Below are 25,966 nucleotides of genomic sequence, written 5' to 3' on the forward strand. Positions count from 1 at the left end.
GTTCAGTTCTAGTTCAGTTCTAGTTCAGTTCTAGTTCAGTTCTAGTTCAGTTCTAGTTCAGTTCTAGTTCAGTTCTAGTTCAGTTCTAGTTTTAGTTCAGTTCTAGTTCAGTTCTAGTTCAGTTCTAGTTCAGTTCTAGTTCAGTTCTAGTTCAGTTCTAGTTCAGTTCTAGTTCAGTTCTAGTTCAGTTCTAGTTCAGTTCTAGTTCAGTTCTAGTTCAGTTCTAGTTCAGTTCTAGTTCAGTTCTAGTTCAGTTCTAGTTCAGTTCTAGTTCAGTTCTAGTTCAGTTCTAGTTCAGTTCTAGTTCAGTTCTAGTTCAGTTCTAGTTCAGTTCTAGTTCAGTTCTAGATCAGTTCTAGTTCAGTTCTAATTCAGTTCTAATTCAGTTCTAATTCAGTTCTAGTTCAGTTCTAATTCAGTTTTAGTCCAATTCTAGTTCAGTTATAGTTTTTTTCGAGTTAAGTTCGACACTATGAATCGAAAGAACTTCTAAAATTTTGAACATATTTTATTTTACAACAAATCTATTAAATATTATTTTGCTTTTAAGGTAATTTTGTAAAAATCATCATTCAAATTCTAACGGTAAATATATGTTTTTTACTCAAATACAACTCTGTTTCTCAAAATAAATAGTTGGCAATAGTTGCATTGACCAAACAGCTGTTCAAAGTGACAACTCCACAAAAATCTCCGGCTTTTGCTATTTTGTTTCTCATTTAGTTTTTTTCCAATCTTAATATTAATTTTATCGTGAAATAGTTAATCAATAAAAGTAGTACAATAAAATTTTATAAATCACTTGATTAATAAATAGATAAGCCAGTAAAGCAACTGTTATTAAGGTGTAAACAACATGGTGCGCAAAGAATATACTAAAGGCTTTGAGGGCTATCAAAAATCCGTGGAGGAATTGTACAAAGATAAAAACACCCAATTGTATATTTACTTTACTGGAGAAAAAGATAGTAATGGTGTTAGCTGGTGTCCCGATTGTAATGATGGTAAGAATAGTGAACTTTCAAAGAAAGTTTAGAGAAAATAACAAGTTTTCCTTTCAGCTCAACCTTTTGTGGATCAGGCTGTAGAGAAATTTGCCACGCCGGAATCTATTTTACTTACCGTGGATGTGGGTGATAGGCCTTTGTAGGTTATTTTGTGTTTTAATTATTTATTTGAATTTATGTTTTAACAATTATTGTTTATTTGATGTAGTTGGAAAGACATGAAAAATCCTTTCCGTCATGATTCCAATATAAAACTTATGGTTATTCCTACTTTGGTGCGCTGGAAGAGTGTATTGCGTTTGGAGGGTGATCAATTAACTAAAATGGATTTATTAGATATGTTTTTCAATGAAGAATAATTTTGTTTTCTTTAGCATTTTTAATATTTGCCATTTAAGCTCTAAAGTTGTGTAAAATAAATTATGTCAAAACACGTTTTTTACAAAGAATAAATAATAACATATTAAAACTATTATTGTGTTAAATGATAAGATTAGTTTTATCAATATTAGAAATCATTTAATAGAAGTAAAGGAAATACTTTGTGCCGGTATAAATAAAATCGAAATAAAATTTACTTAGAATTGCCAACTTTAATTTGTTTTCTTATTGGAATGTCAAAGTTAATAAATGCATTTATCTCTTTTTGACATTTAGTTTTACGTCTTCTTCTATTGCACTGCATTGCAAAAACGGGTACGCCGGTTTTATTTTTTAAATATTTTAAGTAAAATTAAAGTTATAGTTAATAAAAGTTGATAAAAATATAGTTAAATATATGATTAATAAAATGTGATAAAAGTTTTTATGCAGCAAATGTTTTTTAAAAAGTTATACGTCGCTAAAGAAAATTTTGCAATGCATTGTCGTGTTATAGCGGGAAATTTGTGATTTTTTTTATTAGAGCGTGTAAAAGTATTAGTACGTGTGTGTGTTTGCTTTAAAAAAGAGTTAGTTAATTTGATAGTAGTTAAAAGTTAGTAGAAAAATTAGTTAAAGTGAAAAAAGGAAAAAAGTAAAAAATATAAAATTAAGAAATGAAAAATGTGTAATAAAAATAAAATAAGGGTAAAATTAAAAAAATAAATAAATGCAAAAAAAAAATATATTAAAATTAAATTTAATAAAGTGAAGCAAGTTAAAGTTAAAGTTAATGTAAATTTTTTTTATTAAAGCATTTTTTATATAAGCAAGTGGGGTAAGTCAAAAAACGATTAATATCTTTATTTCTTATAACTTTTTAGTTGATGTAGTATGTACATTAAGGTTAAATTATAATAATAAAAAATGTATTTATATTGTTTATTATACAGTGAAAATTTATAGGAAATTTTGACAAAATTGCAAAAAAAAGATGTCGAACATTTTCTCTTAATAGCTAATATGAACCAAAAGCTTTTTGTTAAACACTCCATTTTATGTACATATGTATGAAAATTGCTAAAGGCATCCCTATTTCGGTGCAGATCAATATATTTTCGTTTACACAACAACAAAACATACTTGTTTACCCTACACTTATTTATTTGGAAGTATGCTTTCTCTGTTTGTTTTTCCCATTGAAATATGTGAACAAACAAATATTCTACAAGAATAAACAAAAAGAAGCAAGGCTTACATTGGTAAAAAAACACAACAAGTACAAAGCTAACACCAGAAATAAACATACATACATATGTATGTACGTATGTAGGCAAGAGCATTACATATTTTTACGCTCTGTAATAGAGAACAAGCAAATGATTTTTTGTTTTTATCTCGCAAAGAGTTGATATGAAATTTTAATAACATGTGAAAGTTTATTGGAAGGAGATTTCAGATCCGTTTTTGGGAAATTTGTGCTAATTCATAATAATAAAAATATTAAATGTTTTTGGAAAAATTTTAAATTTTACATTTCTAGATAGACTAATTTATTGTAATTAATTAAAATTGATGAATGAAATGATATCTTAGAATGAACAAAACTTTATACAAAACTCCTTAATGTACTTAGCTCCCAAAATCTTTCATTATCTTATATACACATTCACAAATTAGTATTAATTCACCTTAATTTTAAATTTGGTTTGAAACTTTCAAATGTACCATTCTTTAAATCATTATCAATGAATTTATTTAAAAGCCAAATTCTTTGGCTTTATATATCATTAATTGAATTAATTCCCATGATAATGTTTATAATATTTTTATTAAAAAAAGATTTTGTTTTAAAAATTAAAAAATTTTTAACAACGAAACCGTTTTTTATTTAAAAAATACTATTTTTAATTAACAAACCTTTCAATTACATATACATATGTATAAATTTCATTCTAATAAGTAGTTTTTCGTTTCCTACCTTTTCCTCAGTTTTAGTAACTTTTCTTACTTTAAAATTCATATCTATAATACCTATAGTTGGCAACGCATATCTATTGTCTTATAAGAATCATCATTCTCTGTGAATAGCTTGCATTTGACATTTAGTTAATCGTGACCATTTCAAAACAACTACATTGCAAAAGCGAGTATGCCGGTTTTATTTTTAAATATAGCTGGAAGTATTAAAAATACAACAAATAAAAATGAACAAAACTTTAGCCTAATGTGTCATTAATAAAATGTGATACAAATTATCAAGCAGCAAATGTTTTTTACATAAAATAAACTTTGTTAAAGAAATATGCAAAATTGCAAATACATATGTAAATGAATTTGTCTTATAATAGCGGGAAAATGTGTCATTTTATTGAAGCAAAAAATAATGTTAGCCAGTGTGTGTGTTAATAAATGAAGTTGTCAAAAGCATGTTAATTGCACGTTAGAGTTGACACATTAATGTTAAAAAGGTGGGAAAAGCATTTAATGTTAGCCGCATAATGTTAAGAAGGAAGGAAATGGAGTAAATGTCGAGGAAATTGTGGAAATTAAGGTATAGTGTTAAATAAAAGAATAAATTTTAAAAATTTATTACAAAATGTGAAAATTTTGAAATAATAAGAAAATTGAATGAAAGCATGGAAATTGAAGCGAAATGTTGATACAAAAATAAAAAAATATAGCTTGGTCATGGCAACTAAATAGTAACGTAAATAGACACAGTCGCTTTTAAATCGGTGGAAATAAATTTATAATAAATTGAGGGAAAAACGTAGGTATGTATGTAGTTATCACCCAAGGATTTTCAGAAATACAATGTTTTCAAAACGTACTAACTAACTAACTACTAACTAACTAACTAACTAACTAACTAACTACTAACTAACCTAACTAACTACACTAACTAACTAACTAACTAACTAACTAACTAACTAACTAACTAACTAACTACTAACTACTACTACTAACTAACTAACTACTAACTAACTAACTAACTAACTACTAACTAACTAACTAACTAACTAACTAACTACTAACTAACTAACTAACTAACTAACTAACTAACTAACTAACTAACTAACTAACTAACTAACTAACTAACTAACTAACTAACTAACTACTAACTAACTAACTAAACTACTACTACAACTACTAACTAACTAACTAACTAACTAACTAACTAACTAACTAACTAACTAACTAACTAACTAACTAACTAACTAACTAACTAACTAACTAACTAACTAACTAACTAACTAACTAACTAACTAACTAACTAACTAACTACTAACTAACTAACTAACTAACTAACTAACTAACTAACTAACTAACTAACTAACTAACTAACTAACTAACTAACTAACTAACTAACTAACTAACTAACTACTAACTAACTAACTAACTAACTAACTAACTAACTAACTAACTAACTAACTAACTAACTAACTAACTAACTAACTAACTAACTAACTAACTAACTAACTAACTAACTAACTAACTAACTAACTAACTAACTAACTAACTAACTAACTAACTAACTAACTAACTAACTAACTAACTAACTAACTAACTAACTAACTAACTACTAACTAACTAACTAACTAACTAACTAACTAACTAACTAACTAACTAACTACTAACTAACTAACTAACTAACTAACTAACTAACTAACTAACTAACTACTAACTAACTAACTAACTAACTAACTAACTAACTAACTAACTAACTAACTAACTAACTAACTAACTAACTAACTAACTAACTAACTAACTAACTAACTAACTAACTAACTAACTAACTAACTAACTAACTAACTAACTAACTAACTAACTAACTAACTAACTAACTAACTAACTAACTAACTAACTAACTACTAACTAACTAACTAACTAACTAACTAACTACTAACTAACTAACTAACTAACTAACTAACTAACTAACTAACTAACTAACTACTAACTAACTAACTAACTAACTAACTACTAACTAACTACTACTAACTAACTAACTAACTAACTACTAACTAACTAACTAACTAACTAACTAACTAACTAACTAACTAACTAACTAACTAACTAACTAACTAACTAACTAACTAACTAACTAACTAACTAACTAACTAACTAACTAACTAACTAACTAACTAACTAACTAACTAACTAACTAACTAACTACTAACTAACTAACTACTAACTAACTAACTAACTAACTAACTAACTAACTAACTAACTAACTAACTAACTAACTAACTAACTAACTAACTAACTAACTAACTAACTAACTAACTAACTAAACTAACTAACTAACTAACTAACTAACTAACTACTAACTAACTAACTAACTAACTAACTAACTAACTAACTAACTAACTAACTAACTAACTAACTAACTAACTAACTAACTAACTAACTAACTAACTAACTAACTAACTAACTAACTAACTACTAACTAACTAACTAACTACTAACTAACTAACTAACTAACTAACTAACTAACTAACTAACTAACTAACTAACTAACTAACTAACTAACTAACTAACTACTAACTAACTAACTAACTAACTAACTAACTAACTAACTAACTAACTAACTAACTAACTACTAACTAACTACTAACTAACTAACTAACTAACTAACTAACTAACTAACTAACTAACTAACTAACTAACTAACTAACTAACTAACTAACTAACTAACTAACTAACTAACTAACTAACTAACTAACTAACTAACTAACTAACTAACTAACTAACTAACTAACTAACTAACTAACTAACTAACTAACTAACTAACTAACTAACTAACTAACTAACTAACTAACTAACTAACTAACTAACTAACTAACTAACTAACTAACTAACTAACTAACTAACTAACTAACTAACTAACTAACTAACTAACTAACTAACTAACTAACTAACTAACTAACTAACTAACTAACTAACTAACTAACTAACTAACTAACTAACTAACTAACTAACTAACTAACTAACTAACTAACTAACTAACTAACTAACTACTAACTAACTAACTAACTAACTAACTAACTAACTAACTAACTAACTAACTAACTAACTAACTAACTAACTAACTAACTAACTAACTAACTAACTAACTAACTAACTAACTAACTAACTAACTAACTAACTAACTAACTAACTAACTAACTAACTAACTAACTAACTAACTAACTAACTAACTAACTAACTAACTAACTAACTAACTAACTAACTAACTAACTAACTAACTAACTAACTAACTAACTAAACTACTAACTAACTAACTAACTAACTAACTAACTAACTACTAACTAACTAACTAACTAACTAACTAACTAACTAACTAACTAACTAACTAACTAACTAACTAACTACTACTAACTAACTAACTAACTAACTAACTAACTAACTACTAACTAACTAACTAACTAACTAACTAACTACTAACTAACTAACTAACTAACTAACTAACTAACTACTACTAACTAACTAACTAACTAACTAACTAACTAACTACTAACTAACTAACTAACTAACTAACTACTAACTAACTAACTAACTAACTAACTAACTAACTAACTAACTAACTAACTAACTAACTAACTAACTAACTAACTAACTAACTAACTAACTAACTAACTAACTAACTACTAACTAACTAACTAACTAACTAACTAACTAACTAACTAACTAACTAACTAACTAACTAACTAACTAACTAACTAACCTAACTACTAACTAACTACTAACTAAACTAACTACCAACTAACTAACTAACTACTAACTTAACCTAACTAACTAACTAACTAACTAACTAACTAACTAACTAACTAACTAACTAACTAACTAACTAACATAAATAACTAACTAACTACTAACTAAACTAACTAACTAACATAACTAACTACAACTAACTAACCTAACTAACTACCGAACTACTAACTAACTAACTAACTAACTACTAACTAACTAACCTAACTAACAACTAACTAACTAACTAACTAACTAACTAACTAACTAACTAACTAACTAACTAACTAACTCTAACTAACTAACTAACTACTACTAACTAACTAACTAACTAACTAACTAACTAACTAACTAACTAACTAACTAACTAACTAACTAACTAACTAGCTAGCTAACTAACTAACCAACTAACTTTACATCTATACACTTTGAAAAGAATACCCTTTTACATCTTTATATTGTTCTGAAAATGTTACTTTTCCTAACGGAAGTTACTGCTGGCACTCAACAACTTCCTGTCAATAATTCAAATCTCTTAAAAATCTAACGGAAAATATGAAAGAGCTACGCACAACATACAGAGAAACTTTTATTCTATACTCTCCCCAAAAAACTCAATTACTACTACAGTTGAGTGTAAAATTGAGTGAAAATCAAGAAAAACTGATTTTTTTCCCTGATGTTTTGTGCTAAAATCAAGTAAACAAATGATATGAATGCAACAAAACCAAACAGCGTACTTTCGAACGTCGGGGTAGAAAGACCAAAGTGTTTATAAACGTATAACGGCGCGCGTAGTGTTTGTGGCAATGAAAAAAATAAAACGATTTTTTGGGAAATACAATTAAAAAAATATACTTGAATAAACAAAAAAAATGTAAATTTTCTTTTACAATTTAAAGAAATAATAAAAAAAGGAAAAAATTCATACATAAATAACGTATCAAATAATTTAAAAATTTACTAAAAATAAAGTAAATATATAAAAAGTTTAGTGTAAATTTATGTATCTATTATATGTAAAGTCAAGTTCGAAAAAAAAAAATATATTCAAATATAGTACATGTGTTTGTAATGATGAAAAATAAACGTATAAAATACTACTGCTAAAGTTACACTGATAAGCAGGGGTTGAAAAATTATTGTTTATTTTTTTCCCGAACAAAAAAAAAATTCCCCCAAAAATTAAGTTTTATAACTGTTGCTTCTCAAAACAAAGTGACAAACTTTCATGTGAAACGCACCTAAATAAAAATACAAATAAACTCAATGGATTTGGAAATATGTTTCTCTTTAAGTATGTTTTAATTTAATATGCGACTCATAAATAATTATAAATCTATAGAATTTTGGGTAAAAAAAAAAAAATAATATTTATCAAACAAATCAAATCACTTTTGTCACTTTGACAAGAGGTGTTAATGAAATGACACTCTTTGCTTATCACGTTTTAGAGACACTTTAAGGGAATATAACATTTTGTTAAATGAAAGCAACAATTTATAATAACAAAAATATTGGTTAGTATAATATTAAATATAAATAACAACAAAGATTACTAACTAACAAATTAGAAGCAATTGTTGTTATTACTATTTATCTTTGAGTTAAATCACAAACAATTTAATTTAATTAAATCTTTAGAAAATAAAAATGAGCGCACAAACCTTTTCATATAATTTCAGTTTTTATTATTATTTTTTTTTAACAAAAAAATAAAATTTCTTGATGTGCGTCATATTGAACTGTCCAGCTATAAATTAACTAAAACAACAAATTATATGTGAAAAAAAATATTAACAATTTTCATAAATTCTCAACAACAGAAAATTATTCAAATAAAGAAAAACTCATAAATTTATAAATTATGATAGAAATAGAAAAGATTTTTGTCAAGAAAAAATAAAAATATATATGAAATTATTATATATTTCTAATTAATTTATAAAATATTAACTCTACAACAAAATACATAAAAATAAATTATATAAGGTTAAAAAGTTCTATATAAACAGACTAGAGCTACAAATTATATTAGGAGAATAAATTATAATAAAAAAATCATTGATTTTCTAATATTTGGCAAATAATTTTAAATTTAAATAAAAATTAACTTAAGTTTTAAAGGGGAAAGAAAAATAAGTACGATTAGAAAAGTCTGAACTATATAATGCAGATGAGGCAAAACTTCCCAACATTTCATTCAAAATGTCCGATATTAATGATCGCATCAAATTATGTTCGGTACAGGTCCTCTGTAGTAGAGATGAGTGATATTTTCATGACTGTGATTTATACACTGTGATTGATAATTCACTGGTAACTACTGTATATCAAAGAATGGGCGTTATGAATCCATAGAAACAAAGTAGTCTAACGGAGAAAAGTCTGAACTATATAATGCGGATAAGGCAAAACTGCCTAACCATTTCTTTCAAAATAGTTTGAAACAGGTATAGCAACAAGCAGCCGATCGTTGTCATGTTAAAATATATAATAATAGTTCATGCCCGATCAATGATCGCTTCAAATTACATTCGGTACAGTTTCTCTCTAGTACAGATGAGTGATATTTTCACGGTGACTGATAATTCACTGGTAACTACTGTGACTGATATTATCAAATAACTGTTACTTGCAATGTCGTTATTTCAAATTTACGATCCATTCAGATTTCATGGGAAAATTAAAGGTAGTTTTGTTGAATGTTAGAGGTTGATTTCAGTAGCTTTTCGCCATGGATTTATTAAAGTTTTCACTAAGAAGGATGCAAAGTTATCACATTTCTCGAATAGTACTTAAATTGTCGGTAGCAGGCATAGAAAATTCAGTACTATTGTACTTTTTTTCAGTACTTTTTGGCATTGAAATATACCGCAGTACCGCCATGATATATAAAGCACTTTTTCTAAACTTCTACTCTTAATAGGATTGTCACTAGACTAGTCAATAGACTATTTCATAGACGAGTTAATAGACTGGTCCATAGACCATTGACTAACCAACAGACTAGTAAATAGACAAGTCAATAGACCAGACAACTAACTAGTACATAGATTAGTCAATGAACATTTTAATAGAGTAATCTACAGACTAGTGAATAGATTAATCAACATACTAGTTCACAAACTAGTCGATTGACCGACTAGCCCATAGACTAGTCAACTAACTAAGTAGTTCACAGATAAGTAAAAAAACTAGTCAATATACTAGTTCATAGATTAATCAATATACTTGTCCATAGTCTAGTCCATAGACCTGTCAGTTGTCCAGTCCATATACTAGTCAAAAGTCTAGTTTAAAGACTACTTATAAGACATTGAAATATAATTCATTACTTTTAAGTACTGAGTAAGTACTTCTTAGATAAGTAAAAAAAAAACTATTCAATAGACTAGTTCATAGACTAATCAATATACTTGTCCACCGACTAGTCAATATACTTGCCCATTGTCTAGTCCATAGACCTGTCAATTGTCCAGTCCATATACTAGTCAAAAGTCTAGTTCAAAGACTACTTTCTAGACTTTGAAATATAATTCAGTACCATTTCAAAACTTAAATTTTCCATGACTGGTTGGTGACCTTTTTAAGTCTGACGATTAAGGACAATAAGGAGTTTCTTGAACTTTACAAAAGTCTATTAAATTTGAAAATCTAATCATTTATTTTTTCTAGTTGATATTTTATCCAAAATATGCAAAACCAAAATCGAAAGTTGTAAAAATTTCTTAATAATTATGATAAATGAGGAGTTTAGAAACCAAAGCAGCAATCTCCATTTAATTCCTAATCCTACCTAAAGGCTTAAAATGGCATATACCAGTAAATTTCTGAGTGAAATTGTTTCAAGCTTGCTTTATATTTTCTTATAATAACATTCTAATAAGAAAATCTAAAATATAATAGTATAAATAACTTCAGAAATAAAGTTTTCGAAAAAAACCAAAAAATGAAGATTTCTGCTTTTGATTCTGAACCCTTGAAAACATCTTAAGTAGTTAGTTTGAAAGGAGGATGTACATATAAATTATACATATGTATATCAAATCCGAAGAAATATCTAGGGGTCTATTAGACCCGTTTTGCGCTCCTAACCCACAACCTCTGGTTTACCAGACTAGAACACTAACCACTAACCTACCGGAGGCCACATATTCTTAATAAAAAAATTTTTAATATTGGTGTAAAAGATTTTTTACATTATTTTATTTCTTCTTATTCCAGCTTGTTAATAACTTCAGAGTAAAATGAAAATATATTTTACAAAGAATTACATATTCAACTAAATAATAAAATAATTATAATATCAGAAATGTGAAAAACTTGATGCTTGAGTTTGTAAAATTGTACTGTCTACTACATAATTATAAAAAAATATACGAAAATTGCAACACAGAAAAAATTGAGAATAAAAAAATTTTCTAACATTTTTATCGATTAAATATTGTTTTAGAAATATAAAGTTCCATGAACTAAATGTGTAAAAATTTTATTAAAAATCAGAAAAAAACATAAAAATATTTAAAACAAAATTTAAAGAGATTTCTATATAAACAAATATATCTTAAAAAAAATTTAACATTAAATTATTATAATAAAATGTTAAAAATAATAAAAAAGTTATAAAATTTATAAAAATAAACAAGTTAAAAACAGTGAAATACGAAAAATTAAAAAAACATTTCCAATATTGTTTTCAATTGATAAAAAATATAAAACTATGAATGAATAAAAATAAACCCTAATAATACAAAATAAAAGCAACAGCTGTACAACTATAATAAACACCACCTTCTTACAACATTAGCCAACTATATACCCACTCACCGAAAAATTTCACAAAAGTGCAAAAATTTAATAAACAAAATAAAGATGAAAAGAAAAATGTCATACAATTTCATTTAGCAGTCAAATTTTACATGACAAATCATTTTTTAATTAAATAAATTTATATTTCTTTTTACTTATGTTTATAAAGAAGAAAAAATGAAAATTAGTTCATTTTAATAAAGTGATGTTGATTTTACCTTAATGTGCGATCGTTTCTCCCTTCATTTCATGTTTTTGTTAATATTCCCTCGGCTCTTTTGATCGCGTTGTCTAGTTTTTTCGAATTTAAATGTACGCACAAGTTCTATTTTTAACGCTCTAATGATTTTAAAACGAAATTAACGGTAAACATATGTATTTGATTCATATTCACCTATACATACGTTTAATAAAGACCTAATAATCGTTTGCTTGTAAATATAAATCATATTAAATTGTTGTATTTTTATGGCAAAATATTATTGTTGTAAACTAATAAATACGAGAATATTAAGGTAACATTTTTAAATGTTTAGAGCGTTTTGATTATTAATTACATGTATGTTCCCTACGTTGCTAACGAGGAGTAATATAAGCTTGTACTAATGTTTGCAACTTGCCAAAAGAAAGAGAGCCTAAATTTTAAATTTACTTTTATATGCATACCCAGCAAAAACTAGGTAATGGCTTTCAATTGTAATTACTTACCTAACAACATACTTTGCAATGACTACAACATATCGCCTGGATTACATAGAAGCTTCAATCAACTTTTGTTAGTTCGTTCATTTTTTTCTCCAAATGTTACAATGAATATCAAAGTTCTTTGTGAATTTTAGCTTCAATAGTTTCCCAGATATACGAATTTTTGAGTTTTAATTCATATGAAAGGTGCCACACCCCTACAGGTACGCCCATTTTTTGTTTTTAATAATCATGACGATACTAAAATTTGAGGACTCTAGCTGTTAATTTTTCCCATATATAATAATTAAATGTTTTTATATGGGATGTACCACGCCCACTTTGTTAGAAATCTCATCGTCTTAATTTCGTTGACGTCACCGTTTAGGGTGTATGTCGAAACATTACAGAAGCACTTCAACAAAGTTGTACCAAGTAAATGTTTTCGAAGAAGTTAGAAAAATAACTGATCGACACATTTTTGACAAATAAGCCATGGAACTTTAAGAAAAATCCTAAGGACTAACGTATGGCTAATTATGGGAAAATAAATCCTTGATGCAATCCGATAGAATAAATTCTTTAGACGAGCTACTGAATCGGTAAACTACTGGATTCGGTTAAGGTGAATTTAGCAAAGTATAGCTACAATAGTTCTTCGACTCTTGCTATCTGAATACAAATTTTCTTAGATCTTTTATGTTATAATTCACATAAACTATTTAGGAATTATGACACATTATAAAGTGTTTATTATAGAATTTTGAAACTGCATATTACATTTCCTAAAGGAGATGATTTAGAGCAATACAATTTTCCACAAATGTTTCTTCTTATTTGGGTTCTAGTGGAGAACTAGAGTTAAATCGATTTTTTTGTTAATTTCTACACAGTAGTAGTGGTCTACAATCTACATAATAACCTTTTAGGTTAAATGTTATACTATGTTTTATAGAGAATAGTATTAACTACTCGTGACCCAAATTTCGAATCCGTAAAGTGGATTAGGTGATTACGTATAGTTGTAATAACAGACTTTGTCTATTCTAAAAGGTAAAGGGTAAGCCTGAAGTATTCTATTTTAGTGCACATCCAAGGGTTTATTGCAATTCTAGTATAAAGAGGTGTTAGCAATGTCTTACAGCTAACCAGAGTTCTCCATGTGGTAGCAGATGAATTACTCGTTAGAAGGACAGCGTTGTGTTGTGTGTTATTGTTGAAGGCCCAACCCTTTGGGAATCACATGGTAACTGTGGTTGAAATCCAAATCGAGGGAACAGATTTTTGGTTAAAAGCCAGTGTATGACCAGTAGCACATTTCTGGTTACCAATGCAGTTGCCAAATCAACAGGTACCACCTCAGAATTATATAGAAGTTAGTGGCAACTAGTCAGCAATTGTCTCTTTAGTTGTCGCGGTTTAGAAATAAAAAAATAAGGAAATAATTCTGTAACTTCTAAACGCGTAAAGTGGAAATGTTGTCGAGTTCAAGTTTTGAATTTGCACCTTATGAGTCCACCAGAGGCGTAGTCAGGGTTACACCTGGGGTAAAACGATCCTATTTCTTCGTTTGTGTACCGATCTTTTATTTGAATCGTTCAAACCGTTTAGAAGTTACAGAATTATTTCCCTCTTTTTTAATTCCATACCACTGTGTGTCGTTCATCGTAAACGGAAATGTTTTAATTCCCTCATTAATCTTGCTATATCTCAGTCCGAATGTTTTTGGGACAATAGTGTCCAGAATAGAGAAGTTAGGGGGATGGCTTTGGTCTAATGACTAGTATATTGATTAGTCGAATGACTAGTCTATTGACCAGTCTATGGACGAGTCTTTTGACTATTCTATAGACCAGACCATTGACTAGTTTATGGACTAGTCTATTGGTTAGTATATTGACTAGTCTTAGAATAGCCTTTTGACTAGACTAATGACTAGTCTATTGGATAGTCTAATCCTCTATAAGTTTTCGTTCTTAACAATCCCTTAAACAAATTTGTTAGGAATGTTTCCTAATATTGTTTAAATAGTTGCAATAAACATATTTTTAAATATCTTGCATATTTTAATCGATTTTCTAATGTATCTTTAGAAAACTTTTTAAAACTTTGCATTGTTTTTAGCATTAAGAAACCACTCTATTACAAGGACTTATTATATAACGAATACAAAATTACTATATTTTTGTTTAAAGCAACTAAAACCTTTGAAACCGCTTTTTTAAATTTAAGTTATTATCATTTAGCAAACAAACACCACCACGCAACTTAAAATTGATTAAAATCTAACAAATTATTTCCTTTCGTTTTCATTACAGATTGTCGTCGCAGCTCCTACATTCAACACCAAAACAATAACAACAACAAAAAAATTACGCGAAAATAACTAAAATAATAAATTAAACGAATATTTTTCTAACTAAAATATAACACGTAAACTAAAGAAAATACGAAAAGAAAATAAATAGAAAAAAAAGAAACAAAATTAAAGAAAAACAAACGAATTTAAAATGTTTCATTTCCGGTTAAATGAAAAGAAAAATAACTAAACCTTATCTAGTGGTGTAATTTACAATAAGAAAAAAAATCGAATATTTTTTTTCTTTCTTTTTAATAAAACTTTAATTGGTTCGAACAACAATAACAACCGACACACAAACTTATAAACGTAAATAACCAACACATACTTAACTACGTATAAAAAAAACCTACAAAATAATACCTTTAAACCAGAGGGTTGTGTTAAAATTCACCCACCAAAATAAAAAAATAATATATAATAATAAAAGGAAGAAGAGTAGTGTTGTATAAATAAAGAAAAGAAAAAAAAAACAACAACATATTACATACTCAACACTAAACAAGTTGTAAGGTGAGTTGTTACAGCGAGCAGTACTTAATTGATTAGTGAGTAAAAGAGTAAGTGTAAGTGCAGAATAATTGTTTTACAAATGAGTGAGTTTTCTTGTTGTTATTGCTGTTAAAGGGGAGTTATGAGGTAGGGTAGTGTTTTGTAGTCTAATATTTGTTTATTTAAGGGAGATTTTTATTTATGTGGGCTAATAGTAATAGTTTTTTACTTTTTAAAAAAGTTTTATTTAACATTTTTAGTTTGTTAGATATTTTAGTTAATTTTCTAACTTTTAGTGGTTTTCAGTTATTATTTGTAATGTTTTTTTATAATTTATATTTATTGCCTTTTTGGAGATAATATTGCGCAGTTTTACTTTGATTTTGTTTTATCTCTTAAGAGTATTAAGAGTCTTTTATTAGTTATAAAGCTCTCAGTAAGGTAAATTTAGCTGGTTTTTGTGAGAATTTTAGTGATTTTTTTTTTGCTTTGGAAATTAAGAAATAAAAAGAAAATAATAATTTGAAAAAAATTTCATTCCAAGAGAAGAAAATTACAGGAAATTTTCAAAACTGTGAACTATAAAACCGTCCTTTAATCATTTGATTGCAAAATTTGCATTTGCTCGTAGATTTTGGAAAGCATATACATTTTCTGGGTCATTGTATAATTCTAAGGCGATCCCACTATGTCCGTCCGTCACTCAATTTTTGGTATCAGAAATACTTATGTATTTTCTATTGAAAATGGGTCGAATTGCTGATCCAGCTACAGCTGTCCATCCGGATGTCTGATGTTTTGAAGATAGGGCTCCGAAGAGAGGTGTCTGATTTGTTAATCAGAAATGTTTGTTGTAGAAAATGAGCCAAATCGGCCGATGAGAGAAAATGTTTAAAAGAAGATGTCCTTTCGTTGTAAACAATCAAACTAAAATGTATTTAGATCTTAAACAAAGTGTCCTGGACTTGCGGAAATTTTAAAATGAGCTAAATATATAATCTTGTTATATCTCAGTCCGAATGTTTTTCGGACAATAGTGTCTAGAATAGAGGTGCTAGGCGGATGGCTTTGGTTTAATGACCAGTATATTGATTAGTCTAATGACTAGCCTATTGGCCAGTCCACGGACTAGTCTATTGACTAGTCTTTTGACCAGTCTATAGACTAGTCAACTGACTAGTTTATGGACTAGTTCAGTGAATAGTCTATTGACTAGACTAATGACTAGTCTATTGGTTAGTCTATTGACTAGTCTTAGAATAGCCTTTCGACTAGACTAATGACTATTGGATATTGGATAGTATTAGAATAGTCGATTGACTAGACTAATGACTAGTCTATTGGTTAGTATATTGAATAGTCTTAGAACAGTCTAATGACTATTTTATTGACTAGTCTGTCGATTAGTCCTGTGTAAAGTTAGTAAAGTTAACTAGTCTTTTGACCAGTCTATGGAGTAGTCTATTGACTATGGTCTAGTCTAATGACTAGTCTATTGACTAGTCTATTGACTAGTCTTATGACTATTCTATTGGTTAGTCTATTGACTATTCTATTGGTTAGTCAATTGACTAGTATAATGTCTAGCCTAGTATTTTGTCAAGTCTATTAACAAGTCAAATGTCTATTCTGGACTAATAACTTGCCTATTGACTAGTCTATTAACTAGTCTATTATTTAGTCTAATAATCAGTCTATTGACTAGTCTAATAACTAGACTATTGGCTAGTGTATTGTCTACTCTAATGCATAGTTTAATAACTAGTCTATCCATTAGTCTATTGACAAATCTAATGACTAGTATTTTTATTGATCTATTGACTTGTCTTTTGACCAGTCTATGGACTGGTCTATCGACTAGACTAATGTCTAGTCTATTAACTAGTCATATAACTAGTCTTTTGAATAGTCTATTGACTAGTCCATTAACTAGTCTAATAACTAGCCTTTTGGTTAGTCTAATAACTAGTCATTTGAATAGCCTAATGACTAGTATACCGTATAGTGTAATGACTAATATTGAATAATTTGATTAATTTCTAGACAGTCTGTTGACAAGTCTATAGATTAGTTTATGAACTTATTAGGATATTTCGGCAGTTTTTTAATTGCCATAATTTACCACTTATTTCTTCCACTTGGCAATCCAGCTCCTACTCTGCCATTTATTTTATTCAAATTCTTCTATATTGTAATACAAATCCTTGTTAATTTGCACATTTTGCTATTTGCAATACTACACTTGTGCTCTTTACAACAAAGTATACAACTCTCGCTCTCTATTTTTCCACTTTATATAACACATCTCTCTCTCTCTCTTACATAACCACACAAACACATGCTTTATTTTGTTTACAATTGAAAACCATACATGTACCATTACACTCTTTGTTTTTTTTTGCACAGTTTTATTTATTTCTTGATTTCTTAAAAGAGTAAAAATCACTAAAAATCAACCAAAAAAAAAAGAGGAAACATCATCATCTCCTAGTAACAGAAACTAGTAGAAAGGAAACCAATCCCTATAAAACAACAACATTTCGTTAGACAGAGATAATTTTTGTAAAATAGGAAAAATATAAAAAAAAAATTTTAGTAACTGTAAAAGCAAATCAAAGAGTAGGCAAAAATAGGAAATAAAAAAAATCCTCGCATAAAATCATAGGAAAATAGAAAACATAAAAGAGTTTAAATGCACGAGGCAACGTTAATGGCAACTAGTTTAAGTCTATAAAGCGTTCCGTAAGACCGTATGATTTAAATAAAAGCAGGACGTAAAAAAAATTAAATAAATAAAAAGTGCAAAATATAAAAAAATCAAAGAAAAATAAAAATGTGGCAATAAATAAAAATTTTTAAGAAAAATCTATAAAAAATAAAATAAAGAAATTACTTAAATGAAAAAAATTATAAAATAATTAAAAAAATTAAATAAAAAGTGTTAAATATAAAAATTAATTAAAACAAAATAATCATTTAAATAAAATAATAACAAAAATTTGTGCAGAAAATAAAGTTTTTAGTCATCAATGCTGTAGTTACTGTAAATTCTGTGTCAAATTGTAATTTTTCTGTGTCATCATCCAAAATCCAAACATCTTCAAGCAGCTTTAAACATCTTTAATCTTTAAATTATTGACTAAGGTGAGTGTTTATTTGTTTTTTGTGCTAAAATATTTTGTAACAACAAAAATAAGTATGAACTTGTTTTTTTCACGTCCTCAAAAATATTATATAAGATTTTTCTTCTTATTTTTAAGAATATTTTTTTTTTGTTGGTAACAAATAATTTTTTTTTTTTTGGAAAATCTGTTCCATTACACTTGTTTTTTCCATTTATCTTTTTGATGTTGTAATCTAATACTTACTTTATTTATTTGTTTGTGTAGTTAGTGGTGTTCGTCCTGGCTCATTCATAATATTGTGTCACCATCTTGTAACTTGCTACCAGCCAACGAGCCAACAAACAAATAAACCCTGACTTTTTTTCTCATAATTTTTCTCCAAGAAATTTTTTCCCCATTTTGTTTTTGTTTGCTTTAAGCCGAAATAAATACATATATAAATATATTCATATATATTTATGTACATACATACATACATATATCCGACTTCTTTATTGCTGCCTTTCATAAACCAGTAAACAATTTGATACAATTGTAGTCATAGTTTTGCTAAAAAAAAGGATATTGGTTTTGTATTGTTTCATGGGCTTAACAAAGATTTTGGCTTTCTTTTTGTTGCTATTCCGATTAATGTTGGTTGTTTTTCTTTTCGTTTTTTCCTTATCTTCTTTAATTCTTTTGAGTATTTAAGAAGATTTTGTAGGAAACAAAATATTTTATTATCGTTTTATGCCAATATGTTTAGAGGAAATAGTAGTTGATGAAATTAAAGCTTTTGATTGATATGATGCAAGATACATACATATAAACTTAAGTATTTACTAGTCCAATATCAAGGCCAATTTATGGCATCAATTTCACGGACAATTAAGAAGAAAAAGCAAATGATGACGAGAGTTTTTTGGTAGCGCCTCTAAACCGTTGAGAATAGTTTACATGTGGAGTATACCGCTCTTGCCTTTACTTTTAAAAAAAGGGGGATATTTGAATTGTTTCCATGTTTAAGAAGATGGACTGATGAAGTCCATGTCATAAAGTTGGATAGCATCTAGTTTTAATAGACATCAGGCATGCAACTCGACTATAGACTAGACTATAAACTACACTGTAGACTAGACTATAAACTACACTATAGACTACAGACTAGACTATAGACTAAACTATAGACTAGACTATGGAATATAGACTAGACTATAGACAAGACTATAGACTAGACTATAGACTAGAATATAGACTAGAATATAGACTAGACTATAGACTAGACTATAGGCTACACTATAGACTACACTATAGACTACACTATAGACTACACTATAGACTACACTATAGACTACACTATAGACTACACTATAGACTACACTATAGACTACACTATAGACTACACTATAGACTAGACTACTAGACTAGACTATAGACTAGACTATAGACTAGACTATAGACTAGACTATAGACTAGACTATAGACTAGACTATAGACTAGACTATAGACTAGACTATAGACTAGACTATAGACTAGACTAGAGACTAGACTATAGACTAGACTATAGACTAGACTATAGACTAGACTATAGACTAGACTATAGACTAGACTATAGACTAGACTATAGACTAGACTATAGACTAGACTATAGACTAGACTATAGACTAGACTATAGACTAGACTATAGACTAGACTATAGACTAGACTATAGACTAGACTATAGACTAGACTATAGACTAGACTATAGACTAGACTATAGACTAGACTATAGACTAGACTATAGACTAGACTATAGACTAGACTATAGACTAGACTATAGACTAGACTATAGACTAGACTATAGACTAGACTATAGACTAGACTATAGACTAGACTATAGACTAGACTATAGACTAGACTATAGACTAGACTATAGACTATATAGACTAGACTATAGACTAGACTATAGACTAGACTATAGACTAGACTATAGACTAGACTATAGACTAGACTATAGACTAGACTATAGACTAGAATATAGACTAGACTATAGACTACACTATAGACTAGACTATAGACTAGACTATAGACTAGACTATAGACTAGACTATAGACTAGACTATAGACTAGACTATAGACTAGACTATAGACTAACTATAGGCTAGACTATGGAATATAGACTAGACTATAGACAGACTATAGACTAGACTATAGACTAGAATAGACTAGACTATAGACTAGACTATAGACTAGACTATAGACTAGACTATAGACTAGACTATAGACTAGACTATAGACTAGACTATAGACTAGACTATAGACTAGACTATAGACTAGACTATAGACTAGACTATAGACTAGACTATAGACTAGACTATAGACTAGACTATAGACTAGACTATAGACTAGACTATAGACTAGACTATAGACTAGACTATAGACTAGACTATACTAGACTAGACTAGACTATAGACTAGACTATAGACTAGACTTAGACTAAGAACTAGACTAGACTAGACTATAGACTAGACTATAGACTAGACTAAGACTAGACTATAGACTAGACTATAGACTAGACTATAGACTAAGACTATAGACTAGACTATAGACTAGACTATAGACTAGACATAGACATGACTATATCTATAGACCATAGACTTACACTAACTATAGACTAGACTATAGACTAGACTAAGACTGACTATAGATGTGACTAGACTCTATAGACTAGACTATAGAACAACTATGACTAGACTATAGGTAGTGACTGATAGTCTAGACTATAGACCATAGACTACCACTATAGGACTACACCTATAGCTACACTATAGACTACACTACAGACTAGACATGAGATATCTCAATGGATTACTTTAAAAAATATTACATGAGCTCAAACTATGGCTCTCTTTTGTTAACTGGGTTCGGTGCTGAGTGTCTTTTGGCCTAATATTCTTGCGAATAAAGATGATGAAGATGACGACAACAACATAATGATGATACGGAATTTTGTTCGTAAAGCCATTGTTAGTTTTATTCAAAATGCCAAAAATTTTTTTCATTAGTCTTCCTTCTCTAAGTCCTTTATTTTTATGATTCTTTTCAGTTAACAAAGCTTTTCCTTCAAATCGCGTGTTGTTTTAGTATTATTTGGTAATTTTTCCTCTTTTTTTGTATTTTCATTGAAAGTTTTTTTTGTTTTACTTTTTCATTTTTGTTATATTAAACACGCAAATATTAATAATTTTTTTCCGTTTCATCAGTTGCTTTTTTAAAATTATTGTTCATGGTTAGATACTACAGGATAAAATAAAACAAGGTTTCCATTTTTTGTTTGCATTAAGGGGAGATTTAACAACGTGAAACTTTCAAAGTAGTAGAAAAAATAAAAACTTTTTAAATTATTTAATTTTTAATGTTTTTATTAGCAAAAAATGTTAAAAGATATGTTGTTGTTTACTTCTATAGATTTGTTTACATCGGTTAGTTTATCTGTGAAGGCAATAAGCTTTCTCTCTACTTTTTTCTGCTTTCCTCTTCCCCTGTTCTCTTTTCCGGGTTGTTGTATTACAACAACCCTCCATTTGTTGTTTTGCTGGCTTTTTATTATTGTTTAGTTTACGTTGTTATCTTCTTATATTTTGTATTTGTTTTATGGTTTGTTTGATTTTAGTCGTTGTTTTTGTTTTAATCCCTTTTTTCTCTTATCAGTTATTTTGTTGTTACCATTAGTAATTTTGCATTTTCCGCTTGTTTTTGCTGTTATTGTTTTGAAATTCATTTTTGTTTTGTTTTGATTTTACCTTTAAACGTAAACAAATATGTAATTGCAGGTATGGAAAATTGAAATTGGACTTTATATTAAATTTTACTAAAATTCTATATTTTTAAATTAAAAGTAAAAAATTCGTATAGTAAAAAAAATTCGTATAGTGAAAAATTTGTTGAACTAGAACTGAACTAGAACTGAACTAGAACTGAACTAGAACTGAACTAGAACTGAACTAGAACTGAACTAGAACTGACTAGAACTGAACTAGAACTGAACTAGAACTGAACTAGAACTGAACTAGAACTGAACTAGAACTGAACTAGAACTGAACTAGAACTGAACTAGAACTGAACTAGAATTGAACTAGAACTGAACTAGAACTGAACTAGAACTGAACTAGAACTGAACTAGAACTGAACTAGAACTGAACTAGAACTGAACTAGAACTGAACTAGAACTGAACTAGAACTGAACTAGAACTGAACTAGAACTGAACTAGAACTGAACTGTACTAGAAATGAACTAGAACTGAACTAGAACTAACTAGAACTGAACTAGAACTGAACTAGAACTGAACTAGAACTGAACTAGAACTGAACTAGAACTGAACTAGAACTGAACTAGAACTGAACTAGAACTGAACTAGAACTGAACTAGAACTGAACTAGAACTGAACTAGAACTGAACTAGAACTGAACTAGAACTGAACTAGAACTGAACTAGAACTGAACTAGAACTGAACTAGAACTGAACTAGAACTGAACTAGAACTGAACTAGAACTGAACTAGAACTGAACTAGAACTGAACTAGAACTGAACTAGAACTGAACTAGAACTAAACTAGAACTGAACTAGAACTGAACTAGAACTGAACTAGAACTGAACTAGAACTGAACTAGAACTGAACTAGAACTGAACTAGAACTGAACTAGAACTGAACTAGAACTGAACTAGAACTGAACTAGAACTGAACTAGAACTGAACTAGAACTGAACTAGAACTGAACTAGAACTGAACTAGAAACTGAACTAGAACTGAACTAGAACTGAACTAGAACTGAACTAGAACTGAACTAGAACTGAACTAGAACTGAACTAGAACTGAACTAGAACTGAACTAGAACTGAACTAGAACTGAACTAGAACTGAACTAGAATGAACTAGAACTGAACTAGAAACTGAACTAGAACTGAACTAGAACTGAACTAGAACTGAACTAGAACTGAACTAGAACTGAACTAGAACTGAACTAGAACTGAACTAGAACTGAACTAGAACTGAACTAGAACTGAACTAGAACTGAACTAGAACTGAACTAGAACTGAACTAGAACTGAACTAGAACTGAACTAGAACTGAACTAGAACTGAACTAGAACTGAACTAGAACTGAACTAGAACTGAACTAGAACTGAACTAGAACTGAACTAGAACTGAACTAGAACTGAACTAGAACTGAACTAGAACTGAACTAGAACTGAACTAGAACTGAACTAGAACTGAACTAGAACTGAACTAGAACTGAACTAGAACTGAACTAGAACTGAACTAGAACTGAACTAGAACTGAACTAGAACTGAACTAGAACTGAACTAGAACTGAACTAGAACTGAACTAGAACTGAACTAGAACTGAACTAGAACTGAACTAGAACTGAACTAGAACTGAACTAGAACTGAACTAGAACTGAACTAGAACTGAACTAGAACTGAACTAGAACTGAACTAGAACTGAACTAGAACTGAACTAGAACTGAACTAGAACTGAACTAGAACTGAACTAGAACTGAACTAGAACTGAACTAGAACTGAACTAGAACTGAACTAGAACTGAACTAGAACTGAACTAGAACTGAACTAGAACTGAACTAGAACTGAACTAGAACTGAACTAGAACTGAACTAGAACTGAACTAGAACTGAAACTAGAACTGAACTAGAACTGAACTAGAACTGAACTAGAACTGAACTAGAACTGAACTAGAACTGAACTAGAACTGAACTAGAACTGAACTAGAACTGAACTAGAACTGAACTAGAACTGAACTAGAACTGAAAGAACTGAACTAGAACTGAACTAGAACTGAACTAAACTGAACTAGAACTGAACTAGAAACTGAACTAGAACTGAACTAGAACTGAACTAGAACTGAACTAGAACTGAACTAGAACTGAACTAGAACTGAACTAGAACTGAACTAGAACTGAACTAGAACTGAACTAGAACTGAACTAGAACTGAACTAGAAACTGAACTAGAACTGAACTAGAACTGAACTAGAACTGAACTAGAACTGAACTAGAACTGAACTAGAACTGAACTAGAACTGAACTAGAACTGAACTAGAACTGAACTAGAACTAGAACTGAACTAGAACTGAACTAGAACTGAACTAGAACTGAACTAGAACCGAACTAGAACTGAACTAGAACCGAACTAGAACTGAACTAGAACCGAACTAGAACTGTACTAGAACTGAACTAGAACCGAACTAGTACTGAACTAGAACTGAACTAGAACTGAACTAGAACTGAACTAGAACTGAACTAGAACTGAACTAGAACTGAACTAGAACTGAACTAGAACTGAACTAGAACTAGAACTAGAACTAGAACTGAACTTGAACTAGAACTGAACTAGAACTAGAACTGAACTAGAACTAGAACTGAAGTAGAACTAGAACTGAACTAGAACTGAACTAGAACTGAACTAGAACTAAACTAGAACTAAACTAAACTGAACAAAAAATATAAGAATTCATTCATTAGCTATTACCTTTTACAAGGATACTTTAAAAGATAATTTTACAACTTAACCATACTTTTGCAATTCATGTGAAATCGATAAGTGTCTGGCAAAAATAACAATTTATCTTTTCCCCTCTTAAACCTGGCAACATTTTCGATAAGCCTTAATAACTGTCTTAACTTTTAAGTACCATACAAGTGTCTGTAAACACCATTAAGTATACAACCATAAAATTTCATTATAAAATCAAAAATTCCTATAAATTATTATTGTTTTTCTTTTTTACTGTAAATTTCATACATTGCGACAAACTTGTTTATTTAAACAAAGATTAACTTGAAAAATCTCAATAGCTATACAATGCAGACAATGTAATGATGCTGTAAAAACATTTACTTAATGAAAAGGGAGTGGGTAGACTTAAAAAGTCAATGACTTTTCACCTCAATAAACATAAATTCTTACACACTTTAAATCAATTTCAATTATATATAACCTTTCCATAAGCTTCACTTCCCAACACCCTGATGCACTATGGTAACGTCTATACATATATGTACGTGGCTAGGTAAGAATTTTCTTCTCTATTTTATTTTTGCTGTTTATGCTATGAGGATGTTGTGGAAGAAGAAGAAGAGAAGATACACTTTATCCGTGTAATTATTGTAAACAAAAGAAATTGAAATTGATTAAATTCTTGGAAAAAAATACATACATATATACATTAAAACAAATTTTAAAACAAAAACAAAAAAGGAGGCCAAAAAAGCAAAAATTGGTTTCATGCCTCCTTCACACTTTCTGTTATATTTAGTTACTCTCTGTATATTGCGGTAAGGAAATAAATTGAGTATCATGAATGAAAACAATGATAGAGAAAGAGAGCATTTAAAATGGTAACAT

At 28.6% G+C, this 25,966-nt stretch overlaps 2 protein-coding genes across 2 annotated transcripts in view; both read left to right on the top strand.

Moving 5' to 3' along the window:
- Window positions 1-666: 666 nt before the first annotated feature.
- On the top strand, window positions 667-1,503 carry LOC119602544 (thioredoxin domain-containing protein 17-like). The gene is made up of 3 exons (XM_037954130.1): window positions 667-1,004; window positions 1,062-1,146; window positions 1,216-1,503. The coding sequence occupies exons 1-3, from the start codon at window positions 857-859 to the stop codon at window positions 1,364-1,366; spliced, it is 384 nt and encodes a 127-aa protein (XP_037810058.1). The 5' UTR covers window positions 667-856; the 3' UTR covers window positions 1,367-1,503.
- A 16,865-nt stretch (window positions 1,504-18,368) lies between these two features.
- Window positions 18,369-25,966, top strand: part of LOC119602548 (cAMP-specific 3',5'-cyclic phosphodiesterase-like) — a 248,106-nt gene continuing 240,508 nt past the window's right edge. Inside the window, exon 1 of the mRNA XM_037954134.1 lies at window positions 18,369-18,609. The gene's annotated coding sequence lies outside the window, so the exon portion shown is untranslated. The remainder of the gene's footprint in view (window positions 18,610-25,966) is intronic.

Source organism: Lucilia sericata, unplaced genomic scaffold (genome assembly GCF_015586225.1).
Source record: "Lucilia sericata isolate MDLA Ls3-8-SP2 unplaced genomic scaffold, ASM1558622v1 Contig000240F_arrow, whole genome shotgun sequence".
NCBI classification, from domain to species: domain Eukaryota; kingdom Metazoa; phylum Arthropoda; class Insecta; order Diptera; family Calliphoridae; genus Lucilia; species Lucilia sericata.